General features: G+C 41.2%; 1 protein-coding gene across 1 annotated transcript in view; it reads left to right on the top strand.

Annotated features, from left to right (window-relative positions):
* LOC149455884 (unconventional myosin-Va-like) overlaps positions 1 to 14,261 on the top strand; it is a 241,092-nt gene that overhangs the window by 79,468 nt on the left and 147,363 nt on the right. The window contains exons 2-3 of the mRNA XM_089685755.1: positions 10,475 to 10,585; positions 13,158 to 13,329. Of these exons, the coding sequence (XP_089541881.1) occupies positions 10,475 to 10,585; positions 13,158 to 13,329 (283 nt within the window). The remainder of the gene's footprint in view (positions 1 to 10,474; positions 10,586 to 13,157; positions 13,330 to 14,261) is intronic.

Raw genomic sequence — 14,261 nt, forward strand, 5'->3', positions numbered from 1 at the left:
AACAAGACACGTGATGGGGATATCTTGCACAGGTAATGTATGGGAACATAGGGTGCTGTCATTGGGAGTTAAAACTATTTTTGGTGTTCTGAGAACTTTTTTGAAAATGGAACTTGACCCCTTGACTCATTGGGCATCATTCTTGGGGAGATATTTGGCCTTCTTTTGGTCCCCTTTACTACTTGTTACTTTTTTGAATGTCATAGCCAAGAAATTATGAATTGCAAAGTTAATATTGTGTAAATAATTCAGAAAGAGAATATGTAATGCTTTAGTAGTGGACTGAACTAAAAAAATAAAACTTTCAAATGTATTTTTTTTAGTAAGATAGAACTGAAATATTGAATTTTAATATTTTGTATTCTTTTTCAGTCAACTGGTAGAGCAATTTTGTATTCTCTTTTTCAGCCAACTGGTAGAGCTTCAGGCTCTATTGCATATGCAAAAAGCAGATTGTTTGCAAAGCTCAACTGCTCAAGGTGGAATTTAACACAGCCATGAGCTCAGGCATGCAGGCAGGAGGGTGTGCTTAGAAAGTGTCTCCCTCCCCTCCTCCAGATGAAAGAATGAAAAATGCCAATTAAGACTTTTAGGATGTATGCCATAATTTTGTCCTAGGCCAGAAACCAGGAAGCAACTGAAGATGTGGGGAAAAAAAAAAAAAATTTGAAAGACGTAAAAATAACTTCTATTTACAAATGCTAGTGGTGTAAGGATAAAAAAAATAATCAATGCAGTTTGCAAGAGTTTAGTTCCACTTTTATAAACGCCTTCTATTTTTAGGCCCTCTGGTAGTTCAGACAAGTGCTGTATGTGGTCACTCCTCTTTTTCAGATTGTCATAGCTGAGTCGGTCTGTGAAAAAACAGCAATTCTTATGCTACAATACAATCTTCTGTTATTTTGGTCTGTGTAGGCTGAATCATATTGATAGAGGGGGACAGGCCCGGACTGGCCATAGAGAGCCAGGGCCGCCATGCTGAACCCCTGGGCTGGTACCGCTCTATGGCCTGTTGATGACTGAGTCGCACAGTGGGAGGTGAGTGGCGATTGCGGTCTGGACAAGTCTAACCCAGACCGCGGTCACCACTCACCTCCTGCTAAGCGGCTGTGCCTGTGTCTCCTCTCCTGTCCCTTCCCCTGGCAGTGCACAGAACAAACACAGAAGATTGAGGAGCAAGAAGGGGGCAAGACCCGGGCTGACAATCAGGGAGGAGCATTCAGGGACCACACCATGCCCGGTCATTGGCCGCGGAGGGACGGCAAGTGACCTGTGGAGAGCCAGAAGAAGTAGAGGTACAGAGAGAGCTCCGGGGGCCCCAAGAGTGTGAGAGAGCGAGAAATCTACTACAGAGAGAAATAGAGGGAGAGCGAGATATGACAGAAAGAAAAAGGGGAGAAAGAGATAGGAGAGAGAGAGAGAGAGAGAGAAATAGAAGGGGAGAGAGAGATCGGAGAGGGAGAAATAGAAGGGGAGAGAGAGATAGGAGAGAGAGAAATAGAAGGGGAGAGAGAGATAGGAGAGAGATAGAGAAAGAAATAGAAGAGGAGAGAAAGAGAAGGGTGAAACAAATAGAAGGGGAGAGAGAGAAAGTGAAGGGGAAAGAGAGATAGGAGAGAAAGAAATAGGAGAGAGGAGAGAAAGAAGTAGAGGGGGAGAGAGAGCTAGGAGAGAGAAATAGGAGAGAAAGAAATAGAAGGGGAGAGAGAGGGTGACCCTGAGGAAGTCACGTAATCAGCGTGACGCAACGCGCCGGTATGCGAGGAGGATTCTGGGAGCATAGTGACATAATTTCCGGCATGGCGGCCATATTTGAAACCCCTATATCTAATACCCATGCAAGGCAGGCATAGCATGAGGTGGAGGAGCCATATGTTAACATGAAAGATGAACAATCATGTGAGTAGATATCTCTGTGTATAGTGGATATAATAAATGCGGTTTTACACTATGAGAGTCTTCTGTTTATGCATGAACCGGAGAGGAAGTTGGCTATAGAGTATACATCGCTGGGGAGGATCCCGTGGTACACCTGAGTGGTGTCTGTCTCTTAAGGCGAGTTGCCCCTGTAGGATCTTTGTAAGGAGGAACCGAAGAGGAAGCTGGCTATAGAGTATACATCGCTGGGGAGGATCCTGTGATACACCTGAGTGGTGCCTGTTTCCTAAAGCGAGCTGACCCTGTAGGGTCTATGTAAGGAGGTGAGGGGCCATTGCAGCTATTTTTGGATACACACAGTGTGGACACTTGATATCACCTGCATGAAGATTGTGTATTAGACACACTATATATATATATATATATATATATATATATATATATGGACATGTTCACAATGAGTGGAGATCTTTATTAGAGTGTATTGTGATATATAGTTTTGGTCACTTTGATTATTCCCTTAGGGAATACACGGATTGCACTTTATTGAATATAATTGATCACTTGGTCACTTTGATCATTCCTGGAGGGAATACACGTGTTACACTTTATTTTATTAATACTGTATTTGCACTGTCGCACTTTGATATGATATATATTGATTTTGTATTTATTTTTATATATTTTTTTTAGATTTAGGGTTTAGCGCTGCACTATTTATTTATTTATCATTGGGTTTTTGTTGTTCTCTATGCAATGCAGGCAAATCATGGCTGGTTTTTGCCAAAGGGGCAGAAAGCCTTGAAATGCTTTGTCTGTCTGTGTTCCCCAGCCCTCATTCAGTTTGGTGTGTGCTGTGAGTTGTGAGCAAGCCGGTTCTCAGATCAGCTCCTCTCCAGAGCATGGTTTCACTGGTCCAGCATTGCTACCGCTGGTTGTGTACCCTCCTCCAGACCTGCCATTATGCTATACCCAGTGATAGGCTGACTCCTTTTTTCTTTGTATGCTGCGGCTGCATAACTTTATTTTCTATGTAAACGGATGCTTATTTCTGTGATTAGGGTCCATTCACACAAGATGTGGTGGGACTTTGGTGAGCAGTTAATCCAGCACAGACAAGCAAACAGGCAAAATGCCTTGTCACCTGTGTGCCCGGTTCTTGCCGCTGCGTTGTGGTGATGCACACACGATGCGCAAAATATGCACTACTTTTTTGTAACGCATGGTACTGCCTCACACCAAGCAGGGGTCAGTTGAACATTATGGACTGTCTGTGTGACATTTCAATAAGGTTTGTAAGAAAAAAAAAAGGGGGGGGGTATAGTGTAATGATCCTGCTGGTCCGCATTGCACACCAGCTGGTGTGGATGGACCCTAAAGCACTTTGATTTTACTGAAAGGAAGGGGGACACTGTCTTGTTGCAGCCTCTAATTCACACTGTGAAAAGCTCACAGTGTGCAGTGAAATCATAGTAAGCAATTTCAGTACAGTAGAGGAGCATGTACAACTGTGCAAGACTGAATGTAAGGCTTGAATTCAGCTTTAAAAGAGAGGTATGGCCCTAGTTTTTTGGCAATATTTTTCTTGTGGGTCACATGAGTACACTTACTTTTGTTCTCCTATGACCCAGAGTCAACTGATAGCAGACTGTTGCCTGTTATCAGCTGACGAAGCAGAGCCGGTCCAGGCTCTGGAAGGATCCCGACAATATTGTTGAGATCCACCCAGGTTCTTGATTGACAGATGGTTCTGCATCTCAGTGGGTGGCTGAGAACCAGAGCCAGTTGTGCCCGCCCTGTCCACAGTTTGCCACTCCAGTGAATGCTGGAAGAGCAACATGGAGAGCGTTGACCAAAAATCACAGCTCTCCTTTCAGAGCAGAACAAGAACTGAGTGATAAGCAGTCATGTGATTGCTCAGTTTTCAGTCTTAGAGCTGGTGTGGGACAGCTGCAGCTTCACACCAATGCTGCAGCGTAGAGGGGAGTATGTATGTTAATTTTTTTCATATGTCCGCAGGATGTATTTAGTTCATTCATCGTATCTTTTATTTTACCACAATATCCTGCTTTTCCATTGAGCTAGTGTTCTTTTTTTTGCTTGTATCAATGTAAAATACTTATCCTTTGATTTTCTTATTTAATGTATTTCTAGAGCCTTTCATTGAAATATTAAAAAGTAATTATGTTCTATATGCAGAAAAATGAATTTTTGTGAATTCAAATTTTGAAAACATACGCAGAAATAAGACCTGACTACCAAATTGTTTCCTAAAGACAGCCGAAACCCTTCTGCTGCTGTTGTCAAAGACTTTGTTCATTATTTTGTGTACTGAATAAAGGCTTTCTGGGATAAAAGCAATGGAGTGTACTTTCTGGAGTACCATTGATTGGGTGAATGGGGTTCCTGGTTCATGTGTACGGAAATAGGATCAATGCCATTAGCTCATTGCGAAAACCCAGATGTTCAGATGAAAGCTCTAGTGAGCATTGAATTCACCAACAAGCACGAAAGAGAGTCCTACTTAACATGGAAATGTATTCATTCACCTCGGAAGTACCACTGGGGAGAATTTACTACGTTAGCAATGCAAATGTCTTGTGAATTTAACAGTTGGATAATTATTCTCTAAATGTTCCATTGGTGTAGGTAGAGGGGAAGATTAGAGGCTGAAAATGATCTCTTAGCCATCATTGGGGGAGAAAGGAGGGGTATTGTCTGATATTAGGGGACGTAATTGGTACATTCTAAAATAGCTGACTCTGATAGAACATTGAGTGCTAGGATATGGAAGTTGATCCCTGGTATAAAAAATCAGGCTGCTTCTTGTGCCAGTATTAAATGTTGCTACTGATGGAAAACTTTTGGTGCTGGAGGAAGTTCATAAGTTGAATTTATTTTAATTACCATCATAAAAGTCAGCTGGATAGGTAGAATTAGTAGTAACTAACTGATTAGTCTGTGCCAAACATTGGAAAAAAGTGACACTAAAGCCGGCCATAGATGAGTCAAAAACTTGAACGTTCTGTCCATCAAAAACCTATCATTTGTTTTGTTTTTATAAAAACAACCAAGCATGTTCGATTGCAGCACAGAAATCGCATGTCACAGCTGGCACGCTAATGATTCAAAAAACTAATGATTCGACAAACCACGCAAATTTTTCGACTCATCTATGGTGGGCCTAAAAAAAAAAAAAAAAAGCTCTGTTCAAGTTTGTATAAAATTTCTTTTATTGCTCTTAGCTTCCTCCAGATGACCAAATTCCTTATTTTTAATTTTTTTTTTTTTTTTTTTGCTACTGTGTTCCAACTTCTTGTTAGTATGCGGCTACAGTCATTGTTCATGGTCCCACTGTATGTAATAATGTAGCCACCTTTTCCTGCTCACTCTGGATATGGACTAGGGCAGGTATCACTAAATGTCAGACCGCACTCCAGATCTGGACCAGATCGCTGTCCCATCCGGACCGCGATGGTCGCCACTTAGGAGCTGGCTCCTTCCCCCAGCCTCTGCCACTGTCATTTTCACAACAGATTGGAGGGCGGAAGGCACAGCAGTACAGCACATGTGCCCCTTGGAGCCTTCTGATTTGGCCCTCAACCTCTGAAACTGAATGCAGAAGTTTTGGTGCACTTTCAGAAAATGCATCACAGCGGCAAGATGTAATAGAACTGTATGGCAAAGCACAGCTAACCCTCAGGAAAGCCACAAGTGCACTGTGCTGCACCCACAGTGTGGGTAAACTGCAGTGCATCAGCGTGAAAGCAGCCTTATAGGGCTCAGGACAGTAAGGGCTCGTTTACATTTGCTCTTTGTGAGGAGGTTGATTTTTACCACACCCCCCAACCACTGGTGTAGCATCAGCTGTTGCAATATCAACCCCACCACATGCTCCAGGGGGCCCATGCGGCCTCCCTGTCATATGCTGTTTTACTCTTTAACAGAAGGGGTGGGGGTGTTATATACGGAAACAAATCCTCTCCATTTTCCTTCTGAAGCCGCTGAAATCTGGCCTTTCCTCCTCTCCCTCCCTCCGGCATTCAGCGGCTGCAGGAGGAAAATGTTCATTATGCTTTTGAAAATAAAAAAATATGAAATTTTGAACTGTTTCATTTTATTGTGGCCCGCGACTGGTTACCAAATCACGTAAGTGGCCCTTAATCTTCAAAAGGTTGAGCATGCTTGATCTAGTGCCACATCATCAGGGTTCACCTACAAGAGGCTAGCTGTGAGGGTGGACAGGGCCCTCTTCCTCTGACAACGCAGCTAGTAAGGAGACTGCTGCTTTGACAAACTGCACTTCATTTTTCTCTGTCTCCAAGCACTTGCTCTTTTTCCCAAAACATTTTAGCTGACAAGCCTCTCTGCCCCCTGCATTCTTCGTTAGACACTTTTTTGGAACAGGCTCTTATAGGTGTAGAAAAGTGCCATTTGTCAATGTACTTGTCTCCTTGATAGTTGCATTGTTGGATGGCCTTGTATAGAGGAGCCTACAGCTAGACTTAGACAGCGCATAGGAAGATGGGGCAAAGTACTGCATGTACTTTTGCCCCCTGGAGAACACAATAAAAATCAAAGTGAGATGATTCCTTTAAGCTGGCCATACCACTAAATACTTTAAACTCTACACTAAATACTATAGTCATTGGAGCGAATGCATTGGAAAGCATTAGTGATCTCCAACTAGTTTGAGAATTTCTGTAAACTTTTGTTTTAGAGTATTTTAAAACTATGATATCGCTATGAAAATCGTAACCACAACTAATTTTAGTGTCATGTTTCAGCTCTAACTCGGTCACATTGACAATAAGTTTTTTATTACTATTTTGTTTTGTGACAAATGCTTCTGAAAACTGAAGTGCTGTTTGCTTCATAATGGCTTGTTGTAATTAAACATGTCAGGCACAATTGTGAGCTGTTCTAATTTTCTTTCTATGCTGGTTTATGCTTTAACTATGGCATTGTAATATTGTTTATGCTTCCAGATGTAAAATGTAGAATGCATTACCATGGCAATTAGTTGATTGTAATATATATTTTTAAATGTGTTAATGTGTTTTTTCACAGTTTGATAATTTGTTTCACTTGACTGCATACTAGAAAAGAAAAAGTAAAGACCTGTTTTAACCACTTGCCTACCGGGCACTTATACCCCCTTCCTTACCAGGCCAATTTTAAGCTTTCAGCACTGTTGCACTTTGAATGACAATTGCGTGGTCATGTAACATTGTACTCATATGAACTTTTTAAAAAAAATTTCTCACAAATAGAGCTTTCTTTTGGTGGTATTTACTCACCGCTGGGTGTTTTATTTTTTGCGCTATAAAAAAAAAAGCAAAAAATTTGAAAGACGTTTTTGTTTTTATTATAAAATTTTGTAAACAGGTAATTTTTCTCCTTCACTGATATGTGTTAATGAGGCTGCACTGATAGGCACTGATAGGCTTCACTGATGGGCACTGACTGGCAGCACTGCTGGGCCCTGACTGGCGGCACTGCTGGGCTGCACTGATGGACACTGGTGGATACTGCTGGGCACAGGTGGGTGGAACTGCTGGGCACAGGTGGGTGGCACTGCTGGGCACTGGTGGGCGGAATTGGTGGGTGGCACTGCTGGGAACCGATCATCAGGGCCCTGATGATCGGTGCCAATCCCTGCTCTGACAACTGCTGACAGCTCTGGCAGCGTGAGGAAAGTGCAGCCGAGAACCAGCAATTGCATTTCCCAGTGATCAGCGTGTCATTGGAGTTAGCTAATCACGTGGTAAAAGGCCACTGTGATTGGCCTTTTACCACATCATGTGATCAGCTGTGTCCACAGGACACAGCGATCATGGAGCTCGCCGGGGGCGCACAGGAGAGCGCGTTCTGGGACGTCATATGACGGCCTCCCAGAACTGGCCGGCCGCAGTGCAGCCGTCATTCGGCTACCTGCGGTCAGCAACTGGTTTTAAAGCAGAGCTGTATCTGAGCACCACAAACTGAAAACGCTATTTAAAGTGATATTAAAGGCTACATTTTTATAAAATAACAAACATGGTATACTGGTTTTGCACAGAGTAGCCCATATCTTCCTCTTCTCAGGTCCCCCACTGGCGCTCAGGGCTCCTCCCTCTTGCTGAGTGGCCCTAGAGCAAACCGCTTGTTCTGGGGGCACTTGTGCATGCTCGCTCCCGATTCGCCTCTGTGTTTTCATAGGACACAATGCGGCTTAACCCTGCTTCCTCTCCACTGGCCTTTATTGACATTGTCTCCCTCTGCTGTCTCTGAGCAAATGAGGAGGAAGAGAGCCAGGACAGTGGCCACTCTCATACAGATTGCTGGATCAGGCTCAAGTAAGTATTAGGGGTGGCTGCGAAGGGAGCTGCATACTGAAGGTTTTATACCATCATGCATTGAATGCATGAAGGTAAAAAACCTTCAGGCTTTTCAGCCTCTTTAATTTTTAATATTCAAAGCAAACTACTCATTCCCATCTTCCAGGTATAATTTGGCATAATAATAGATTTACTTGTAGATGGAGTTTTGAGTGTCAGCCAGGTTTTTATTTTATCATTTTTCTGGTCAAATCAAGCTCCCCATCCATCTATGACTCAATGCTTTATTCTGTTGAGAAATCACTTTGAAAAACACCTTTATAGCATTTCTAGCCATGTCTATCTTGAGTAAGTGAATATGATTCATGTAGTATTTACTTCCTGCAATCCATCAGCCCTTAGCTAAGCACACCCTCCTCTCTGCATGGGCTAAGTAAGCCCCTCCTCCAAATTAAAATTCAAAAAAAGCCCTTGAAGACTCCTGGGATGTATAACATCATTGTGGCTTAGGACAGAAACCAAGAAACAACTGAATAAATGTAAAAAAAAAAGTTTTTAAAGTATCTATTTACTAGTAATAGCAGCATAATGTGATGGAACGCAGCGTCCGACTCCTGTCCTTCTCACCAACTCTTGACCGAAGGACCAGCCAATCTCGCACCGCGCTGTCACTTGCGTAACACTGCCACTTGCGTAACACTGCCATTCTCAGCTGCGCCCTGCACAAAGATTTTCCAGCTTGCGGGACCACATTCTATGTGCCATCTGCCTGAGAGCGATTGTTACTGGGTTAGATTAATTACACAATTAACCCTTCGCACTGCCACCACCACTTTTTTACAGAGAAAGAGGAAACTCACAAATCTTAGCAGTAACACTATATTAGTATAAGCATCTGTAATACACACTGACACCACAGACAGATGTATTCAGAGGATTATCACATACAGTAGCACTCTTCAGAGACAGGGATTCTTTAGTTTGCATTAAAAGCTTTAGAGACAGTTTCAACACTTTTCAAAATGGGGTTTATTACTAAAAAGGTCAAAATGGTGCAATTAAAATATTTACAGAAAAAGATGTTACAAAGACATAAAGAGAACAATAATGCAACAGAGAAATAAAAGGAGTTAAGAAGGCAGAATACTTGCAAAGTCCTGGTTTAAGCAGAGTCAAATTGTCCGAGCAAAAAGGTTGCCTTGGCTCTCAAGTCCATTAGATGTTTCTTGATTGATGTTAAATGAGAGCTCTTTTCTTCCAGGCCTATCAGTCCTTTTCTGTGATATTAAAGGGGTGTCGCCTGAGAATAAATGACCAACATCCAGTTTGGGGATGGGTGCTAGGCGGTAACCAAGGTTATGACCAAGTCCCCACTGCAATTTCATACTAATAGTAATAACTTCCAGTATGTGCAGGTGGTATTCTAGCAACTGGCAGATTAATATTCAGAATTATATTTCAAACCCAGGGATACCAAACACAGCGTACCCTTGTCACCCAGGAGGGAAGAGACTGCTTTCTTCTCTCTCCTGTGTGCTAGCATAGTCATGTATGGCCTTGTTTGACTCACATTAAAATGATCTATCCAAATATATACCTAATATTAATGTGCCCAGTTCCTGTTGAACTTTATGAATTGTATGTGAAATGGTTACATGTGTAATGGACGTTTTATGGCATGCTCTGCATTCCTAGAGCCCTAATGGCCTAACAGGTCATGGCTAACTGAGTTATTGTTTTACGATCGGGCAGAGGAAAGTGTCTTTGCAATAGTTCTTGAAAAACAGACATCCTTTAAAAGACTAATTAGCAGTTTACAGTTCTGGACCTGAGTCTCTATTTCTGTGTTATTTAAGATAAGAGGCTCTTTTGAAGTTACAACTTACAGCTACAAATTCCATTCCGAGAGGAGGGAGAGAGGTGATTGTAAATGAAAGACATGACTGAGCCATTAATAAGATGGCTGTCGCGAACAGCTTCCATGTCTTTATTGCGCACAATTGTCACACATAGGGGTTAAAATAGTTAATGTGGATTGTGAGAGTTTAGTTCATCTTTAAACATTCTTATAGATATTACTAGTGATCAGATTTTTGGTGTTGTAATTGGACTGTATTTGTGGTAGAGTGGAGGTCATAGGAGGATTATATTGAGCAAAAGATACAACTAGGTATTTCTGATTTCCCAGATGACTATAAAAGCCTCTGAAAGTGAAGACCTATTCAACGATTATATCTTTATTGTAATAAAGCGATCATTATCTTTTATTGTTTCAGCTCGCACGGGTGTGGATCCCTGATCCAGAAGATGTTTGGAAATCTGCCGAAATACAAAAGGATTATAAACCAGGGGATGCGGTTCTTCGTCTGCGTCTAGAGGAAGGCACGGTACGTTATATCTGGATGCCATTCAAAAAGGAGGATGATAGCTAGAATGTGATGATGCTTTACAGGCTACAAATCCTTTTGTGTTCTGTAGATATTCTCTCTGGGAAATCTGCTGTGCCTGCAAGCAAAGTACACACAGCTAGAATGTTTACTTTATTTCGAATTCTTAATACAACAATGGCTGTTATACTGAGCAGTATATTGGGGCTTTTTGTACAGAAAATTAAAGAAAAACAAAATTTCACAAAATTATACTCTGCTATATATTTTTTGGGCTCCCAGAATGTTTATGTCGTAATGCTCTAGTATGCACAGTATGTCAGCCCGTTAAGAGAAGATTTACCTGTCAAATAAATCCCTCCAGCACTGCGCTGCCAGCGTTCCAGCTGGTCCCAGATGCCTCCATCTTCTTCTGGTCTTCCTTATGGTTTTGCTCTGTTCAGCCAGGCTGTGATGACAACACTTCCATGCATGTGCATTGGAGTCACTTCATCAAGGCACAGAGCGGTGCTGCAAATGTACTCTGAGTTGTGCATGCGCGGCTCTATGTACATTACTGCTGACAGGCAGGAAGGAGCATTTACAACAGAAGAGACAGCTAGGGTCTCTTTTGTCATTAAACCCTACCTGTTGGCAATTTTTTTTTTTTAAATGAGAGTTTAGTTCAGTTTTAAATTAAGTTTGCCATAGTCTGTAATGCGTTTATTTTTATTTGAAATCTCCATTAGTTCTTCACTGGCCAGATCTTTTTGAAGTTTTTCTTGACGCGCAACTAAAACTGAAAAAAAGAAAAAAATTGTGGACAGGTAGGCTCTTTATTTTAGAAGAGACAGGCAATGTCTCTTTTACAGCAACATACACTTACCTGCCTGTTCGCAGATCCCCAGTAGAATGTACACTGAGCTGTGCATGCGAAGCTCGGTTTGTTTACATTCTGGCACACTGCCTATATGCTGACCATATGCAGGTGTGACGTCATCCTGCATCGGTCAATGAAGATGAGCAATAGTCAGACCCTAGAAGAAGCCAGGTAAAAGATGACGGTGAGGGACCTCACAGATGTCCGACCATTGGAACTAAGGTAAGTGTTTGTTTTTGCCTTTAGTTCTGCTTTAACCCTTCACTGTCTTAGGTGTATATAGAACAGTATGGGGGGAGGGGGGTGTTTGGGGACAATGTATAAAAAAGAAAGATTGTCAGCATTTGTGTGAAAGTCACAAATAATACCTGTAATGTTTCTAATATGTGTCGAAATTTAGCCAGTTCAGCAGGGACCAACCGAATTTTGATCCAACCTGACGGATTATTTTTACATGCAGTTGTTCTTGTGCCTATAGCTGCTAGCAGTAATTATTGTGTACTACCGGCCGGGAAGGCTCCACGCGCCCTTTTACCCCCTGCTCCGCCCCCACTGGCAGAATAGCCAAGGCATGGATGGAAGGAAATAAAATTGCTAGATTTCCTCATCACTCATCTAGAGATTTTTCTTTCCTTCCATCCATGGTGGAAGGACAGAAAATTCAATAATCTATGGGCTGCCTAAGGAACGCCATACACATTTCAGACTTTGTACAATCAACTTTAGATTTAGCAACATTGTCATATGAGGACCTATTTAATCTAATGCCTTACACTACATAATTATTGGTCGGTTTAAAGTAGGTTATAAATCAGATTGTAATGTGTGTGGTGAGCACTAGATCTACCAAAAAACTATATAATGCAAGGGTCTGCCTGACTGAATACAAATTGATTAGATTAAGTAGGTTCTCATACTACACATTTTTGGTAAATCTAAAGTTGGGGCTAAATCAGTCAAACTAGCACTATAAATGTGCCCCCAGGAAAATAAAATATAAGTATCCAGCAAGCAAAATTGTCACAATAAAAACTGTTTTTTTATTGTTATTCGTATGCCCATTAAAATAATTTTAAATAAAAGACATAGGATCATAAAAACATATAACATATATGTAAAAAAAAAATGTGGACTAAATAAATACGTCTTTTATATACAGTTTATGGTCTAGTCGACGCGTTTCTATAGTGTACTGCTTCCTCAGGACTAGTATGTATACAAATTGTCTTCAAGTCCACAGTTGTACAATTCATCTATCAAGAGAATAACATGAAGCTATTGATAGTTTTGAGCTTGATGAACTTACATCAAGATACTGTGCCAATTTAAATGTATAAGTAAGCCGAAAGAGGACTTTTTATTGGATATACATGTTATCTTTATACAGCATGTTACTGTTATGATGTTAATCTCTCTTGGGGAGGGCACCCCATTACAGTGAACATCGACATGCAGGACCCACACACCTGCAATAGTGTGAACTGAGCCTTGCTGCATTGATGGTACTATCCTGTTCTTTCTACATATTGTTGATGTATGTTTTGGTGGTTCCATTATCCTGCTGTACTGTTTCTTGGGCATATGTCATCTATTATGTTATTAATGCATAACGTTCAGGAAGTGTTCCTATGGATTTAAAGGCAACTTGTAGTTCTGTTTTATTGCTGACATTTTAAAAAATGTTATCCTGACTTATTGCATCTTGTGTTCAAGGATTTGGAGTATCGTCTCGATGCCAAGACAAAGGAGCTGCCACCACTAAGAAATCCAGATATCCTTGTCGGGGAAAATGACCTTACTGCGCTCAGTTACCTCCATGAGCCAGCCGTCCTGCACAATCTAAAAGTGCGATTTATAGACTCCAAACTAATTTACACATATTGTGGTGAGTACAGGAAAGCTCAGGATACATTAATGTCAATCATTTTAAAGGATTCAGTGTCTGTATGTCGTTCAATCCTCTTTCATTGTCTGGATGTATGAAATGAGAAAATAAAAAAAGCATTGTAAAAGTGAAGATCAGTATGTATTTGTTTAAGAAATGATTTATACTATTGGTGTGTAAGCGTATAACAAATTCTGATTGGTTTGCAGACTAAATCCTATTAAGAAGGCCCCTTTCACATGGGTGGTCCGATCAGGTATGCTTGTCAGTTTTTTGGGTGGACCTGATTGGAAATTCACTGTTGGTCTATTGATAGGTGGATGTAAAAGGACACTTTTCTGTTTACATCTGATTACATCCATCCAGCAGTTCATCCAATTCCAGCAAAAAAATAGAAAAGGTCTGAGTCCTTTTGTGTTTTTGCTGACCTAAATGTGATGGATCCGAGGTAGTCTGTTGTAAATGGATGCAAGTCCATTTATATCCATCTGCCCTTAGATCTAATATGGGTTCACAAAGCTCCTGCAACAAAAAACTGAACAGGCTTGGATATCACAAAAGTGACTTCTATTCTGTTCTGTTCCGCTCTGATTCATCAATGGATCTCTTCACAGATCCCCTGCTGATTGCATTGGACATGGCTCATGTCAACAGTCATACCCCACCTCCAGCTTTTTACCTGCACTATCATAGTTACATGCTAAACATTCAAACAAAGTAGATGAAAGGAATAGTTTAAAACAATATACAGAGGTTGGACAAAAAATGGAACACTACATGATTTGCAGTTGTGAAAGTGACAATGTTTTGCATTGAAAGCGGAAGTGATGTAATATTGTTTTGCTTCCACTGTGTGATGAGACATCTAGCTAACAGGTGGGAAGACTCACTTTTGTGATTCACTGCGTGCACGGCTAGTAATACAGAGTCAT

The sequence above is a fragment of the Staurois parvus genome, unplaced genomic scaffold (genome assembly GCF_062004578.1).
Source record: "Staurois parvus isolate SC_StPar_1 unplaced genomic scaffold, SC_StPar_1.0 ptg000385l, whole genome shotgun sequence".
Lineage (NCBI taxonomy): Eukaryota > Metazoa > Chordata > Amphibia > Anura > Ranidae > Staurois > Staurois parvus.